Genomic DNA, 17199 nt, shown 5'->3' with positions numbered 1-17199 from the left:
GAGGACCAGTGTCCCCTCCCTGGTGGAAGGACCAGTGTCTTTTCTGAATTGGACCTGAGACTCCCCAGTCCCAACCAGCGTGGAATCTGAGGTCCAGCCTCTGTCCCTCCTCTAGCCGCTCCGGGCTGTGACTGGTGTTTCTTGGCAAGGTGCTGAATTTAGGGTGGCCCCGTGGCCAACGACCGGGCCTCTGGGATGGTGATGGCAGCCTTGCACTATGGCACCTGCCCGGCCTGCATGGAGGCCTGTATACGTCCAGCCTTTGCCCGGGCAGCAGGGCACAGGGGCCCCACTCCGCGGTGAACGAGGAGCCGTGTGGGGAGTAGGATGCCCCTAGTCCCTGGCAGCCCTTGAGCCCTTCTGGAATCTGGCCCCAACCAACCTGAGGAACCTTATTCATTCCCCACTGTTTGAGACCGCCACGCTCCAGGAGTCCCCTCCCCTTCCTGTCCTCACCCCCTGGTCATGCACTGAGTCCTGACTGCCGCTAAACCTGCCTTTCAGGGCTTAGCTCAGCTGTCCCCTCCTCCTGCAGCGGGGTACCTTGCCTGGTCTCAGTTCCATGGCCATCCGTGTCCGTCAGGTACCGAAGGTCCTGAGAGCAGGGCCAGCGTCCTTCCCATCTTGGGGCCTCGGCACCTGGCCACCCGGGACACCTTCACAGACTGAGACGGCACAGCTGAAATGTCAGAGGTCCTGTGCCTTCCCGCCCGCTCTGGGGAGAGAGGAAGCCCATGTTAATCAACTGCTCCTAAAACGACAAGAGGTGTTGAATTCGGGCTCGAGGGCTGTAGCTCAGTGGTCCTGAGTGGAAAAGTCCTGCCCCCTCGCAGGGGGACGTTAGCAAGTGCCCAGGATCCTTGCTTGGTGCACACAGAGGGGTCTGGGTGCTACGTGTCCTGGAGTGACATGGAAGTCTACGTAATAAAAACTCACTCACCCAAAATGCCAAGGGGTGCCCCCCACCCCGATACCAGGAGACACCGCGGGGGCTCGTCCACATTGGCACCCCAGGGACGACTCCCAGTGACGTCACTTTGGGAGAGTCGAGCTGGGTCCAGCAGAGCGGTGAGGACTTGTGTCCCAAAGGGGGAGGACATCTGTAGACCCTCCATCCCTAGTATCGAGGCCTGGCCCCTCTACGGTAGCTGAGTGTGGTTTTCAGAGGCGTCTTGGTCTCTGTGGGTCGCCTCTGTCCGCACCTGAGGGCAGATGTGCGGGCAATAGAAAGTAATATAAGATAAACAGAACAGCGATTATAGTAGCTGCCTCAGGTGTTGCCGGGAGGAGGCGTGTCTAAGGAGCCCGCCGGCTCGAAAGCTCTGTGTGAGCCACCTGTTTTCTGTTTTCACTTTTTGTTCCCTTTGTTCATTTTTGATCAGTCTAAGGTGGAGTCAAGCATAATTTTACCACCTTTAAGAGACTCTGGAGCAAGACCCTGCAGGGCGCTTAAGCAAAACCAGGGTGCCCACGAACGGTGGCATTTTCTCATTCTTGTTTCCAGAAGTCTGGTTCTGTAGGTCAAGGTGGGGCCCGGGAGCGGATGGTTTTAGCAGGGCCCTGCTGCTTCTGTCCAGCTCCTTCTCAGGCCAGATTTGTAGGAACCTTGCCCTACACCGTGGTTTTCAACCCTGGTTGTGAGTTAGGGTCACCAGGGAGCTTGGAGTCACCACGGTGCCCGAGGCTCCCCCAGACGCGGGGTTCCGCTTTACCTGGGATGGGCTTGTGTCCAGGCACAGAGAGCTTTAAAGGTTTCCCAGGGGTGTTTAATGTGCAGCCACAGCTGAATGTGTACTTCTAAATGTAGGGGAGATTTTGAGTCAGATTGCTCAAACGAATGTGGTAACCAACTCTGGATATTTTGAATAACCCAGGAGCAGAGCGTGAGTCCCGCACATGCTGTTATCTAGAGTGGGCGGGGATGACTCGTTAACAACAGCAGGTACCAGCTTCTGTTCCAGAAGCTGGTCTGTTCCAGACCAGACTTCTTTGGTCTGAAGTTAGTGGTCAAGGCTGGGGTGGGAGAGGAACACACGTAGAGCGGTCCTGCCCCCAGGTGGTGAAACTGTGTGGTGGTCGGTCGAACGTGACCGTGGCTTATCCCAGAAGCACACGGGCGTTCACGGGGCAGTTTAGAGGAGGAGGCGAAGGAGGATGTGATCTTGGGGGCTGCCGGCCAGTGGGCCCCAAGGCTGTGCTTTCGCTACATTCTCCTTAGTCTTCATGAAACCACCTTTAACGGCAGGGCTTGTGACCCCATGTTAAAGGTGAGGGTGTGCTGAGGGCTCAGAGATCAGGCCGAGGCACTTGCGTGGTTTGGAACGAAACGTTCACTGAAATGGACAGGATATTTCCTCATGCCCGGACGCTTCCCTAAACAGCTAACGACCCTCGTAAGGCTCTGATTTTTAAAAAATAACAAATACGTGCTCTCCAGAGCAGGGGGAGTGTTTGGAAGCTCATCCTTAGAGAAAGCCTAATCCGTACTCTGAATGTTGTCTAGGTATCTTATCAAACTCTGGGCCCCCGAAAAAACGCCACAAAGGGTGGTCCCCAGAATCTCCATCAGCGACAGACGCCGGCTACGCCCAGGGTGGTGGGAACAGAGCTAAGTACGGTAAGTGACGGCAACGTTGCCGGAAACCCGAGACTCGGGGACCCCTGGTGGTGCTGCTGCTGGTGGGACGTGGGCGTGTGTGCCTGTGTGTGTGCTTCCGCGTGAATCGGCGAGGATGTTCTTGGGGGGCAGACTTGGGTATAACAGAGGGTCTCTTTCTCGTATGGTGGGGCTGCTCAACCAAGCCCAGGCTTCCTGTATGGCAGTGAGCTTGTTCCCTGACCCTAAAGGAATTTAAAAGGGGCTTGCCTGCCACGTGGCAGGGAGACTGAAGGGGAGGGGACTGGGTTGCTTGGTGGAGAAGATTGGATCAAGCGACTCTGAAGATGCTTTGACCTCAGGAGTCTGTGATGCCAAGACTTGGGGGCTCCCACAAGTAGGGGTGAGGGTCAGATTGTAGCCGATTCGCAGGCCGGCCTGACGTCAGGTCTGCCAGAGGTGGGTGGCTTGTTTGGCCTGTCTTCCTAACTCTCCTGGCCTGTCCCTAGAGAGCGCAGGCATGTCCTGCGTGCCCCAGGTTGGCTCGGCGGGACCAGCGTCGGTCACCTTCCCCGTTGTGGCCTCTGGAGAACCAGTGTCCGTCCCTGACAACTTGCTGAAAATATGCAAGGCCAAGCCGGTGATATTTAAAGGCAAGTACAGCAGTGGGGCGGGGGGTGGAGGTCGGAGAGCCTGAAGGGATGAACAAGGGACAGGCTGACTCCCAGGGTGTCCCCCTGAGAAAACTCTCAGACCCTTTCCTTCCAGGGCAACGGAGGAACTAAGCAGACCAGTCACTGGTGTTGCCCCTGGTCAGATGCCAAGAGTTCTAGGGCTTTTCACAGCCTTCCACGACAAGCCCAAGTGGAACGATTCTGTTCCGTGATACACATCTGTTCATTCACTCGCTCACGCTCGCTTGCTCATTCACTCGCTCATTCACTCGCTCATTCACTCGCTCATTCACTCATTCGCTTACTGATTTGCTCACTCACTCATTCGCTTACTAATTCACTCGCTCACTCATTCGCTCGCTCGTTCACTTGCTCATTCACTCATTTGCTCACTCGTTCACTCATTCACTTACTAATTCACTTGCTCACTTATTCACTCACTCATTCACTTGCTCATTCACTCATTGGCTCATTCATTTGCTCATTCATTCATTTGCTTACTCTTTCGCTCATTCACTTACTAATTCACTCGATCACTCATTCACTTGCTCATTCACTCATTCATTCATTCACTCGCTCATTCACTAGCTCGCTCATTCATTCACTCATTCGTGCCATAATGACAGGTCCAGTACAAAGCACCAGGGAATGGAGACAGATCAGTCAGCCCCTTGCTCCCGGGACCCCTGGTCCGGTGGATTGTCCTGTGTCATCCTCTGCCACTAGTACATTTAGACTATGCAATCTGACTTTGCGCGAGACGGCCACGGTCGCCACATGGAAGCAGGAAACTAGACTCGATCTGTTTTGTGACAGTAGGTTAACGTAGGGCCCGTGGGGGCAGACTTGCCACAAGTAAAGAAATCCCCTTCTAGTGAAGCAGGAGAGGTTGAAATGTGAAGGTCTGGCGGGACTCGCGTGATGATGATGGTCGCCGGGGCCGTGTGATAACATACACACACACACACACGCGCGTGCGCCTCCTTCCTAAAGAAGCTGGTACAGCATCTGTCAACATGTTGGAGGAACAGAGGAGAGAGGGTCGTAGGCAAGTGGGAGGTATCTTACCGGTAATTAAGAAATAAGACAGACACTGCTTTTTTTTCCTAAAAAAAAAAAAAATGGACAGGGTCTTTAGGAAGAGGGGTGCAGATCTGGGTTTGAACTGAGCATGAGTCACGGCCGGTAATCCCATCGGGCCCTCTTGGCTAATTGAGAAGAAGGTCAACGTGCAACAGTGTTACATGTAACCTGTGCACGGTCATTACGTGTCTGTGAGACGCTGCGAGAATGCGGGGATGAGAAGACAGAGCACGGTGGCACCACTACGGGCAGGGTGGCATCTGTGCCTCCCCCGAGCCAGGGGCCTCAGAGGAGTCGGGGTGAGGGTCCGGCAGACCCGCCTCTGACGACCTCAGCTATAGACCATCCTCCTTACTCCTCAAGGTCACTGCACTTTCTGTGCGGTTTAAGCCACGCACTCTTTGTGTTTTTTTTTTTTTAACATTTATTTATTATTGAGAGACGGAGACAGAGCATGAGCAGGGGAGGGGCAGAGAGAGGGGGAGACACAGAATCCAAAGACAGGCTCCAGGCTCCGAGCTGTCAGCACAGAACCCGATGCGGGGCTGGAACCCACAAACCGCGAGATCATTAAGTCGGAAGTCAGACGCTTTACCGATGGAGCCACCCAGGCGCCCCAGCCATGCACTCTTTGTAACATGCCTGCTGTCCTGGGTCTTCCCGCCCCCAGCCCACCTCATGCCCAAACCCCACCTGCGCCTTAGGACCCAAACCCATGTGCCTTCTCCACGAGGCTGCCTTAGTTTCTTTGTCCTGGGCCCCAACGCAGTTTAAGCCATAATGCTCGCAAGCCGTGGCACCCCAACTCTGGTCCTTGGTCCAGCAGGTCCAGCATCGTCCAGGACCTGTTGGAGAGGTGAATTCCCAGGCCCATCCTGGAATCAGAATCAGGCCCCTTTTCCAAATCAGAAGCTGTGCGGGAAGGCCCAGAAGGGGCCCGGGGGACCCTCACGCACCCTCAGGTTTGAGACGCAGTTGTGTGAGGATGTGAACTGTCTCGGGCGTCAGATTTCCCCAGACCCAAGCATGATGCCAGCACGTAGCACACAGCGGGCATTCAGTGAGTGTGTGTTTGGTGAATGAGTTCAGACCAAGCACAGGACGGCGCACGTGCATCTGGCGCATCCAGTTATCTCGGCAGCCCCGTGAGGGCTGCGTGTCTTCGACCCATCTTACAGATGTGGAGACTGAGACTTAGAGAAGTCCTACTTCCTGCGCAGGGCCACACAGCTGATGCCCAGCGCGGAGGAGAATCAGTCCGGCCAGGCTCTTCTGACGTTGAGGGTTCTCGTCGGAATTGGTCTCCTAACGTGTGCTAACGCATTGGTCGGGTTCCGTCAGTATCTGGAGCCCCCGGTCTGCGCGGTGACTCGTTTTCCTCACTCAGCCTGCCAGAGAGTCCTGGGAGGATGGGAAACAGAAGCCAGCACGGAGGAGTCGGGGAGGGGCAGGCTGGCTGGCAGGGGGGGCGGCAGAGTGCTCACAAGAGGCGTTCTGTAGTCAGCGGGGCGCCTGTTCGGCTTTGGGCGCGTCTCTCTGGGCCTCAGCGAGCTCACCTGTGAACCACAAGGGTTGGACACGACGAACAGGCAGACGCTGGAGCCCTGGTCAGTATTCAGAGCAGGTGCACTAGCTCAGCAAGGGCGGGAAATCTGCGATCCCCTCCCTCCTCCCTCCTCCCTCCTCCCTCCTCCCTCCTCCCTCCTCCCTCCTCCCTCCTCCCTCCTCCCTCCTCCCTCCTCCCTCCTCCCTCCTCCCTCTCCCCGAAGACGGACGTGTGAGTCAGCCCAGGGGCCTCTCGCCTGCCCGCTTCGGCTCCCTCGCCTTCGACGTGCGCACTTGTGGGGGCCACGTGTGCCCCACGCCAGTCGCCAAGCGGATGTGGTTGCTTCTTCTGCAGGCCACGGGAACTTCCCTTACCTCTGCGGGAACCTGAGTGACGTCGTCGTGAGCCCCCTCCTGTACACGTGCTACCAGAACTCTCAGTCCATCTCCCGGGCGTATGAGCACTATGGGGCCTCGGCGATACAGCCCATCTCCGAGGAGGTGCAGCTCCTACTGACCGTCTACTATCTCGTCCAGCTGGGTGAGCCTCCCTCCCGCAGCGTGGGGCCCATTGGTGCAGCGGTCGCGGCCCGAGGCGGCGTGTCAGCCCGGATCCCTGCCCGTCACATGGAGCCCTTTAGAAGCCACGCTGGCTGGCGGACAGGAAGTGCCGGGGACCATCCTTTCTCACCACCCGCATCCCATCCACCGGAAAGCCCTGCTTCGTCCCAGATGCGGCGTCCCCCACCCTCCTCCGCCACACCCCTCCCTTGCCAGGGTGCGGCTCTGCCCCCCATTCTGCACAGCTGTTAACGATTGTGAATCTCATCGTATCTCTTCTCTGCTGGAGCCTCCCGGGGTCTCCTATCACACACTCAACCCCTACCGGTTCCAGGGCCCAAGTGACCAGGCCTCCTCCCACCTCCGCTTCCGTTCCACCCCTGCCGTGCCCCACGGCAGACCCGTCTACCCCCGAGAAACACCCCTGCCCAGGACCTATCCTCCGAGTTTTGGTTCCTGTGTCACCTCAGGGAGAACCTTATCACCATATCTAAGACAGTGCCCCCTCCGCAGGCCCCTGGGAGTCTCTCTCCTCCACATCTTGCCTTTAGAGCACCGGTATTTGCTCGCTTTCCGTGCCTCTCCCCGGTTAGGATGTAGGGTCCGTGAGACCAGGAACGTTGATTTAGTTCACATCTGCGTGTCCAACAGCACCTGCAGTGTAGTTGGCCCTCGACTGTGTTGAAGGAAGAGGTAAACAGGGACGCAGAATCCCGTGAAAGCATTTCAGGAGAGGGACCAGTCGCCTGAGTCAGTGAGGCCAAGAGCAGAGTGAAGGCTGATGATTGGCCATTGGGTTTGGGTACATGGGAGTGACAGGCACCCTCGGTGATGGGTGCGTCCGAGGAGTGTGGGGGACAAAAGCCGTGCTGCGGTGGATTGGAGACGGGGCAAGCGTACGGAGTGTAGACAGCTCTCCCAAGAGCTCGGTTTGGCGATGGTGATTCCAGAAGGGGGCGTGGGCTCAAGGGGAAAGATTTCAAAGATGGGAGGGCTAACGGCTAATCTGATCAAATCTTGGCGTAGCCTCGTGCGTGTGTATTGTGATCCCGTGTTTCAGATCAGGAACCCGTATCGTAAGATAGCTCTGGATCCGTGCTGGTGCCGGGTGGAACCGGAAGGGAGCACGCCTTCCGAGTCCAAGCGTGGTGCCGTTTCCTCCAACTCCCCCAGATATAAGATTTGGACAAACACGCCTGAAAACGTCTAGGAAAGAAAGGCTGGGGCGCCTGGGTGGCGCAGTCGGTTAAGCGTCCGACTTCAGCCAGGTCACGATCTCGCGGTCCGGGAGTTCGAGCCCCGCGTCAGGCTCTGGGCTGATGGCTCAGAGCCTGGAGCCTGTTTCTGATTCTGTGTCTCCCTCTCTCTCTGCCCCTCCCCCGTTCATGCTCTGTCTCTCTCTGTCCCAAAAATAAATAAACGTTGGAAAGAAAGGCTGACGGTATTCAGTCTCCTAGGCGTCAGACCAACAAATCAAGTAACGTATCTCTCGAATTGATGACGCAAGCGTGGGTATCCAGTGGGGCTAAGGGTGCAGTAAAACCAGTGTCACACGTGACATTAAAGTCGCCGGTAGGTGGACGCACATAGGCCCTCGGGACACAGTCTGACGATGTGTACAGGTTGGCCCCGGAAGCCCACTTTCGAGACTCCGGGAAGCTAGGTTCTACGCATAAAGACGTGTACTGTGAAAGCGCTTGCAGAGGTGGCTACGTGGCAGCAAAGAAAGGATCGACAGTGGAGACACCGCTGAGTAAACGGTAGAGCCTCGTAGGAAGGGACTTTGCGTGGCCAGGGACCGTGCTGGGCGCGGACCACAGACAGTGTGATGTGCGTGGTTACGGCGAGAAGGCAGGGAAAGAGGAGGAGCCCCGGAGTCGTAGGCTCGCAGTCCTTGCTGCTATTTAACACCCGCGCGTGAAACCCGGACTGACGACAGGCAGAAAGAGCTGTGGCCCCGCTAGGCTGGGGAGCTTCTGGCCGTGCGGCTGCCCTCCCTGTACCTCCCCACGGTCCCTGAGAGACCATCTGGCATTGGTGATGCGGACTGTGTTACTTTCGCGTTTGCTTGCACGCGGCTCCCCAGGATCGCCCCCTGCGTTCGCGGCGGGGACCCGGGGGCCGGCGCCCAAAGCCTCTCCTGCCGTCTTGTCGTTGCCAGCAGCGGACCAGGTGCCCCTGATGGAGGACCTGGAGCAGATCTTCCTGCGCTCCTGGCGCGAATCGCACCTGACTGAGATCCGGCAGTACCAGCAGGCGCAGCCGCAGCCCTGCCCGCCCGCGCCCAGCGCCGTGGCCCCCGTCACCTCGGCCCAGCTGCCCTGGCTCGCCGGCCTGGCCGCCAGCTCCTGCAACGACAGCGTGCACATCATCGAGTGCACCTACTCCCTGGCCGAGGGCCTCTCCGAGATGTTCCGGCTGCTCATCGAGGGCAAGCTCGCCAAGACCAACTACGTGGTGATCGTCCGCGCGTGCCGCAGCCCCGCCATCGACTCCTGCGTCGCCGTCACGGGTGAGCCCTGCGCCTGAGATTGGGGGCAGCGGGAAAAGCAGCTGCGTCTCTTTCCCGGCTCCCTTCCTTTGCAGATCCGCGCCTTTTGCCTCTCGTGGCCCAGGGTCTGTAGCAGCGGTTGGTTAGTGCTCAGCAGCCCCCTCGGTGTGTGCCGCTCGTGCCCCGGCTGGCGTGCTGAGTTAAAATTCTTTCCTCCTCCGAGAGGAAGGTGAGCATTCCGCCTTGCCAAACCCTAGAGAGGCTGGGCAACTCTGGAGTTAGACCGGGTGGAAGGCCTGGGTCCACGCACCTGATGATGTGATTGGTCCCTTAACGACTCTGGCCCTCACTTCCTTCAGCTAGCTAATGGAGAACAAAAACCCCAGCGATCTCATTGTCTATGTGGACTCATGCGTCAGTGAACTAATACAGTATAAAAACATTTATTGAAGTCCTACTGTGTGCAGCCACAGTTGTAGGGACCGGAGATTCAGGAAGGAAGGTAACGAGGTCCCTGCTCGCCTGGAGCGCACATTCTGGTGTGGGAGGCAGACACCAAAGCCAGTGCAGAAAGTGACAGGTGGACAGGTGGAGGGGCCCGGGGCCGGAGGATCCCATTTGGGGAGCTGGTTATTAAGAGGGGTCAGGAGAACCTATCTAAAGAGGGGATGTTAAGAGCGAGGGCCTGAGAGAAATGAGGCAGCGGGTGATGTTGCCTCTGGGGACAGCTGCGGGGGGCCCCTCCCCAGGACCACGTGGCCACAGGCCGTGCCTGGCATGTTGCTAGTAAGCAGGAGGCCAGAGCAGAGGACGGGACTAGGGCGTTGTGCGGGGGCCCTGACAGCCTTATCAGAGCTTTGGATTGTTCCCTGTGTGAGTTGAGAGACCGTTGCGCGATTTTGACCAGAGAAGGGCTGTGACCTGGCTTTTGTTTTAGAAGAATCAATTCCTATTTCGGTGTGGAGAGCCCCCTATTTGGGACCCTGGGGAGGGGCTGGATTCATCCAGTGCCCAGTGCGGGCGGCCGGGGCTGGGCTGGGGGAGGTGCAGAGGAGCGGCCTGATTCTGGGTGTCTGTGGGGTGGGTACCTGTGGGATTTGCGGTGGGGGGGCTGGGGGGGGGCCGGGTGGACTGTGTGGGAACACCCCGAGGGCTTTGGCTTGTAGCTGATGCAGACACCATCCGCTGAGATGGCAGGAACTGCAGAAGCATTTCTGTTTTTTGAAAACATTTAATTTAGGGGCACCTGGGTGGCTCAGTCGGTTAAGTGTCCGTCCGGCCCTTGGTTTTGGCTCGGGTCATGATCCCACGGTCTGTGGGATGGAGCCCCTTAGCCGGGCTCTGTGCTGGCAGCACGGAGCCTGCTTGGGCTTCTCTCTGTCCCTCTTTCTCTGCCCCTCCCCTGCTTGTGTTCTCTCTCAAAATAAATAAATAAAATAAAGAAAAATTGAAATTGTCCTCGTGGAGGGAAGGGGTGGCAGGGAGGTCGTGCTGGAATGTCAAGTCCTCCCGCACCAGCCCGGCCCACGCTTCAGATGTCGCGGTGGCCGCGTGGGTGGGCAGCTGGGGAGAAAGTCCAAAGTTCAGGACAGAGATTAAGGGGTAGTCAGCACGTTGGGGGGCTGAGAGCCCAGAGGTGATGCCAGGACCCATCCGGTGAGTGCGGAGCGAGGGCTGTCCGAGGTCCGGTCCCGTGAGGGGAGGAAATGGAGAAGCAGACCTGAGAATGGAAGGAGAGAATGTCCCGGAGGCCGAGGGGTGGGGGTGGGGCGGGGGGGGGGGGGGGGAGGCGTGCTTCAAGAAGGGAGAGGCAGCGACTGGGCCAAATGCTCCTGTTTGAGTCCGAACGGGCTCCTCCCTCTGTCCGCCGCGTGGCCATCGGTGATGCGGACACAGCGGGGCTGGTGGATGAGGGCGCCGCTGGATTGGGCTCAAGAGATGAGGAGCAAAGAAGCAAAGGGAGACAACCGTTTTGAGAAATTTTGCCTTGCAAGGAATAGAGAACAGAGATAATAATTGGAGGCGGAACGGGATCAGGTTTTTGTGGTGGTTCTGAGTCGCGCGGTGTATGTTTGGCAGTGGGAAGGATGCGTCACAGGTGGACAGGTGGCGGGGCCCTGGGATGCGTCACAGGTGGTCGCTCTGTCCTCCAGCAGGGGACAGGGCCGGGGCTGCTGCGCACAGTGGGTTTACGGGAGTCGAGTGGGCATGACCGTGGCCTTTTCTCCAGCCGCGTCTGGCAGCTCCGTAAAGACCCGGAGCAGGAAGGGGGTTTGATGCAGAGGGTGGAGCACGGCTGTGGGGAGGGACGTTGGGACTGAGTATTGCTGGACGTGGGCTCTCCCTCAAGGGAGGGGGACAAGAAGAGAAAGCAGGAGCACGTCTGGGAGGCTCTATGGATTTGAAGAGCGGGGGAGTTTTTGGAGTGTCAGAGGTGGCTGGGGAGCAGGCTGCAGGGAGTGGAGGGTGCAGAGGGGCGGGGTTATCAGTGGTGACCACGCCCAGGGCAAGCCCCTCCTTGCAGGAGGCAGAGGGGCGGAGTTGTCAGTGGTGACCACGCCTAGGGCACGCCCCTCGTTGCAGGAGGCAGAGGGGCGGAGTTATCAGTGGTGACCACGCCCAGGGCACACCCCTGGTTGCAGGTGAATGAGTGGAAGCAGGGGACAGCTCCCTGGAGGAGATCGGGTGTGTCAAGCAACTTTTATGTGCCAGGCTGATCTTTGTGCACATTAATGCAGTGACCTCATTAATTCATTGACCTCATTAGTTCCTCTCCCAGAGCGATAGCAATGGCTAATTATTTCCCAGCTTCGTCCTGTTAGTTAAAAAGAACACGGAATTCCTAAGTCTAGCATTTTCTTAGGAAATTGAAGGAGATTAAGGGGTAGTCAGCACGATTGAAGTATCATGAATACAGGGGCGCCTGGGTGTCTCATTCGGTTAAGCGACTGACTCTTGGTCTGGGCCCAGGTCATGATCCCACTCTTCGTGAGTTTGAGCCCCACATCGGGCTCTGTGCTGACAGTGCAGAGCCTGCTTGAGATTCTCTCTGTCCTTCTCTCTCTGTTCCTACCTGGCTTGCACTCGCTCTCTCTCAAAATAAATAAACCCTAAAAATAAAAGAATCCTTCTGGCTTCAAATTTCTCTTGGAAAAAAAAAAAAAAAGAACAACTCATGAATACAAACAGATTTCTCAATTTAAATGGGACTATTAGGATTTAAAACATCACTCTCGGGGTGCCTGAGTGGCTCAGTTGGTTAAACGTCCGACTTCAACTCAGGTCATGATCTCCTGATTTGTGGGTTCGAGCCCCGCATCGGGCTCTGTGCCGACAGCTCGGAGCCTGGAGCCTGCTTCGGATTCTGTGTCCGCCTGTCTCTCTGCCCCTCCCCCACTTGCGCTCTTCCTCTCTCTCCGTCTCTCAAAAATACATAAACATTCAAAAAAGTAAAAATAAAAAAAACCATCCCTCTTAACACTGTTGTATGGTATTCATAAATCTTTGTGGGTCAGTTTGTCAATTTCAGAATAATTTTTGGCCAATCACTATACTCCTATTTTTTAAACTGTTTAAAAAAAATGATCCCACAGGTGTTACTTGTTTTAAGCCTGAAATTTTCATATCTTTTTATTTACTTAAAAAGTGTATATTGTTGCTATGCACTGCCCCAGTTATCCGTAAGCATTCTTGATCCTAAACTCATTCTCTGTGTTTTTTTTTTTTTAATAAATTACTTATTTGAGTAGCACTCTCAGAAATAAACCTGGTGGCCTATTGTGCCTCAGGGATGGACTAAGCATTTTTATAAACAGTGCCTGGTTTACAGTCCTCAGGACAGTCCTGAAGTGCTGTCATTCCTGTGTTTCAGGAGGCGAAACGGGGCCAGAACGGTTAAGTATCTCAGGTTACACGGCTTCTAAGTGGGAAGAGAGGTTCTGAGGCCAGTGTTCTGGGTTTCCCCTCTTGTTATCCTGTTAACCTGGGCCAAGATGCTTTACGCCATTTATTCGTTTAACCAACATGAACACCTGCTCGTGACCAGGCATGGTGACAGGCTTGCGGGAGAGAGAGGAGACAGACTGTCGTCCCTGGGCTCACGTGCTAATTCTAAGTGGAGGGGCCCAGTGAGAGTTGTTTGTTTTCCAGGAAAATACCAAGCCCGAATTCTTTCTGAGAGCCTCCTCACCCCAGCGGAGTACCAGAAAGAAGTCAATTACGAGCTGGTTACCGGGAAGGTGGACTTGTTGGGGGCGTTTTTCAGCACCCTCTGTCCAGGTAAGCCCGTGGGGAGACCGGTGTAAATTCATGAGCGGGAAGGGCAGACACAAAGACTCAGAGGTGAAGTTCTCTCGGAGGGGACCTGCCGAGGGACCTGCCGAGGCTGGCCTGGATTTGGATGTTCAGGCCGTACCCTCCGTTGTCTGTGTTAGCATTTACAACCCTTTCTGTGGTGGTTTCTGGCCGGCCATCTTCGTGCGCTGACTGTGGGCTCTCCTAGGTGGGGGGGCTCTGTGGTTTCTGGTTTTGGGGGCACACGAGGGTCTTGTGCCTCCTCTGTATTCCCTGGCCCCGTGCACGGCTGCTCCCCAGCTCCCCCTCCGGATTGCTGGAGCGGTGCCTCAGTCCATGTGTTCTATGCTGTGAGTTCTGTGCCCTTCACCCCTCTCTGCCTGGCTCCTCACCCCATTTCCTCCCATAAACTGTCCCTGCTCCCCCCTCCTCTAGGATGGGCTCAGACCCCTTCCTCCTGTCCTTTAGCATCTGGCTCTTCCTTCTGTCCTGGCACCTACCACATCACCGTGCCATTTTCTCTGACTGTTTGCCTGCCTTACAAGCCGTGGGCTCCGGGGCTGGATGGGCCCTGGCTTCTTTATTTCCATTACCGCAGGCCCGGGATAGTGCCTCATACCTAGTAGACGTTGCATGGATATTTGCCGAATTTCACTGGGATGGAAAACCCATTTCTGTTTTTCTCTCTGTTTTGGGCAGAGGGGGACATTGACATTTTGCTGGACAAATTTCATCAGGAAAATCAAGGCCGTATTTCGTCGTCACTTACTGCCTCCTCTGTCACCAAATCAGCATCCCTGGATGCACCGGCATGCACAAGTGAGTGACGCCAGGAAGCCAGCGGCCAGGGTCCGGGCTAGTGAGCCAGCGGCCAGGGGATGCCAGGGGCTGTGAGGAAGCAATGTTAGAGACGCATCCGGGAGGGAGGGCATCTTCTTAGCATCAAACTGGACTAATATATAATTTTAATTGTCGTCTTTAACGCCAATAGTCTCCTCTTACCCTGAAATGCACACTTTTCCTGAGATAGTGCATTGCTTTGTGTTGCTTTCCAGCTTATCAGTGCATTGTTGAAATAGTTTATTCCTCCCAAGTTCCCGAAAAGCTGTGATAGTTTCCTTCCCTTCCAGAGAACTTGCAGCCTCTTCCAAAGTCCAGTCTCGGTGTCACGTTCCCTGAGATGCTGTCTTTGTCCCCTTCGGGTACAGTAGGTCACTGCCTATGTGCTCCCTGAGTGCTGTTCATCCTTTTATTATTAAATTACAGACAGTGTGAAATGGTACATAGCCCAGAGCAGGCACCGGATAAATGTTGGTGTGTTTCCCCCTTTGGTCACTTTGTGCACTAGACAGGGGCCCCCTGCATGACTCCCTAGCTCTCTGCTCTTGAGTGTACCTCGCCTTTATGGGGGCTCTGGTTCCAGGTTACAATCTGGAGCCCCACCACATCCGGCCTTTCCAGCTGGCCGTGGCTCAGAAGCTCCTCTCCCATGTGTGTTCAATTGCGGATTCCAGCACCCAGAATTTGGACTTAGGATCCTTCGAGAAGGTGGACTTTCTGATTTGTATTCCACCCTCAGAAGTGACCTATCAGCAAACCCTGTTCCACGTCTGGCATTCAGGTACCGGCGGGGGGTGGGGGGGGACATTCAGGGGACACGTTGTGACGGCTACATGGAGAAGCTTTTATCCCCTTAAATTCAAATTTGGATTTGAAATACCAGTCTTTGCCTCCCAAGTAGATAGGGCAAGTATTATTACCCCCATTTCGTAGATCATGAAACAGACACTCAGAGATGGCAAATTGCCCAAGATCTTAAAATCCATTAAAGCCAGAACCATGACTTGAGTTTCCACTCTGTCCTGCTCAGGTCAATGACCTGTGTGTCGATATCCTGCTTCAACTTAATGTATTCTCCCTGTGTTTTCAAGGGGATGAAATGCTTTATGTTATATAACCTGCAGCTCAGTGGCATTCAGGCTGGGAGATGATTTTGCTGAAGGGCGGGGACCTTACCCTTCCCTTTAGTCACGCCGTGCCCCGGATCACCTGCATCATGAGGCCAGCTTGGCTGTGGCCCCTGGGCAGGCTGCTGTATGCACACACCACGCTATGAAACAGGCCCGCCTCTGTGCCCAGCTCCTGCAGACACGTGTGACAGTGGTCTGCCTGGGGTCCGCTGCCCCGCCTCTCCCGTGTCTCGCCCATCCCTGTAACCTCAGGGCCTACCGGAGCGCCGGCCAGATAGGAGGTGCCTGGCAGGCGCCCGCCGAATGAATGAGAAGCTTGTGACAAGGGTTTTTCTTGTCCCGTTTTATTTGTGATGTGTTTTTTGCCACGTTACAGGGGTTTTGTCGGAGCTCGGCTTGGAAAAGGAGCACATGACCAAGCAGAGGGTTGAACAGTATGTTTTGAAGCTTGATGCTGAAGCGCAGACAAAATTTAAGTCCTTTCTGCAAAACTCCTTTCAGAATCCGCATACGCTCTTTGTCCTGATCCACGACCACGCCCACTGGGACCTCGTGAGGTGAGCGTGGCTTTGGCGTGTGGCAGGGTTGACATTTTATTATGTTAATATATGGGGGACACTTGGGGCTGTGGGTACAAGCCTTGAAAAGATGAGTGACGTTGGGGGTTTTGGCGTTTGTAAGCCGATGCCATGGATGTGTTCCAGAACATTAGAGCTGGAGAGCATCTAGACTGGCCCGAGGGCTGCGCGTTTAGACATTGCCACTGACTAGGTGAGGAGGGAAGGGAGATCCTGGGTCAGATCGCAGAGGGGGGCTCTGATTTAGCACAGAGTCAGAAGCTTAGGGCTGGCCAGAAACTCAAAGATCACCCATACGAAGGGCACGCAGCATCGGGTCCCTGCATTTGTACATCCGGCATTGTAGAAAGAGCTGTGTTGTGAACATCCATTTGGACGTAGGTTTCTCCGAGTAGCTCCCTGCCACCGAAAGGGCTAATCACTTTGTTTTCTCTGTTTTGCTGGATGGCTGGAAGGGAAGGCTGAGGCCGTGGCCCACAGGGAACGGCTGAGCTGTGCTGCCCTCCTTGGCTCCTTGGCCAAAATGCTTCCCCTTCCTGGTCCTGTTCTTTAAATGTAACACAGAGTGTGCCATTTTATATCCTCTCAGGATCGCTTCAGGTCAGTAGGAGTCTCGGGGGAAAATTTCAGGAGACAAAAAGTACGCAATGGGATGGGGCCACAAAGGAGCACTCCTGGGTGAGAGTCGCTGCTCTCGAGGAGTAGGAGGATTGTGTAGCCTGCAAAGCAGTCCTCCATGAATACTGTTCCCCCAGCCAGGTTTTTAATAAGCGATGAGTGTCAGGTGCACAGAGCCAGAAGCTTTGATCACTTGCAGGTTTGGGGGGTGGGGCTAGTGACACACGTATTCAACTGCTTGATCCTTGTAAAATTCCAGAGTGCCTTCGTTCCACTCACTGTTGCTTCCCCCCCCCCCCTTTCCTTCCTCAGTAGCGCTGTTCATAATCTCTATTCCCAAAGTGACCCGGCTGTGGGATTGGTGGACCGGTTGCTGAACTGCAGAGAGGTGAAGGAGGCCCCCAACATCGTGACACTTCACGTGACTTCCTTCCCTTACGCTCTGCAGACACAGCACACCCTCATCAGCCCTTACAATGAGATCCACTGGCCCGCCTCCTACAGCAATGTGAGTGCCGCCGGGCTGTGGGGCCTGGGGTCACAATGACACCAGCTGAGGTGGGAGAAATTCTGGTTAGTAAGACTCCTGATTGACTAGCGTCGTTTGGGGGCCAAGTGGGTCCCCGTTTCTTGGGTCTTTGAGTTGACCCAGAGTTATATTTTAACGCCTTCCTGGTCTTTAGAAACTCTCCCAACATACATTAGTTAGATTCCCCATTTTAACGTGTGTAGGGAGGCACTGTTCTGAGGGCTTTGTCATATGAACTCCTACACGAGGCAGGGGCTTGGA

The 17199-nt window shown here is 55.6% G+C and overlaps 1 protein-coding gene across 8 annotated transcripts in view; it reads left to right on the top strand.

Moving 5' to 3' along the window:
* GREB1 (growth regulating estrogen receptor binding 1) overlaps nt 1-17199 on the top strand; it is a 95355-nt gene that overhangs the window by 40050 nt on the left and 38106 nt on the right. For 6 of the 8 annotated variants that reach the window (XM_047854055.1, XM_047854056.1, XM_047854057.1 and 3 more), the window contains 9 exons: nt 2504-2617; nt 3106-3249; nt 6254-6439; nt 8621-8971; nt 13100-13228; nt 13943-14062; nt 14667-14864; nt 15590-15770; nt 16722-16917. In XM_047854055.1, the coding sequence (XP_047710011.1) occupies nt 2504-2617; nt 3106-3249; nt 6254-6439; nt 8621-8971; nt 13100-13228; nt 13943-14062; nt 14667-14864; nt 15590-15770; nt 16722-16917 (1619 nt within the window). Of the gene's footprint in view, nt 1-2503; nt 2618-3105; nt 3250-5145; nt 5316-6253; nt 6440-8620; nt 8972-13099; nt 13229-13942; nt 14063-14666; nt 14865-15589; nt 15771-16721; nt 16918-17199 lie in introns of those variants that run through there. The other 2 variants (XM_047854058.1, XM_047854062.1) reach the window with 2 other exon arrangements.

The sequence above is a fragment of the Prionailurus viverrinus genome, chromosome A3 (assembly GCF_022837055.1).
Source record: "Prionailurus viverrinus isolate Anna chromosome A3, UM_Priviv_1.0, whole genome shotgun sequence".
Taxonomy (NCBI): Eukaryota; Metazoa; Chordata; class Mammalia; order Carnivora; family Felidae; genus Prionailurus; species Prionailurus viverrinus.
This window is presented reverse-complemented; position numbering and strand designations above follow the sequence as displayed.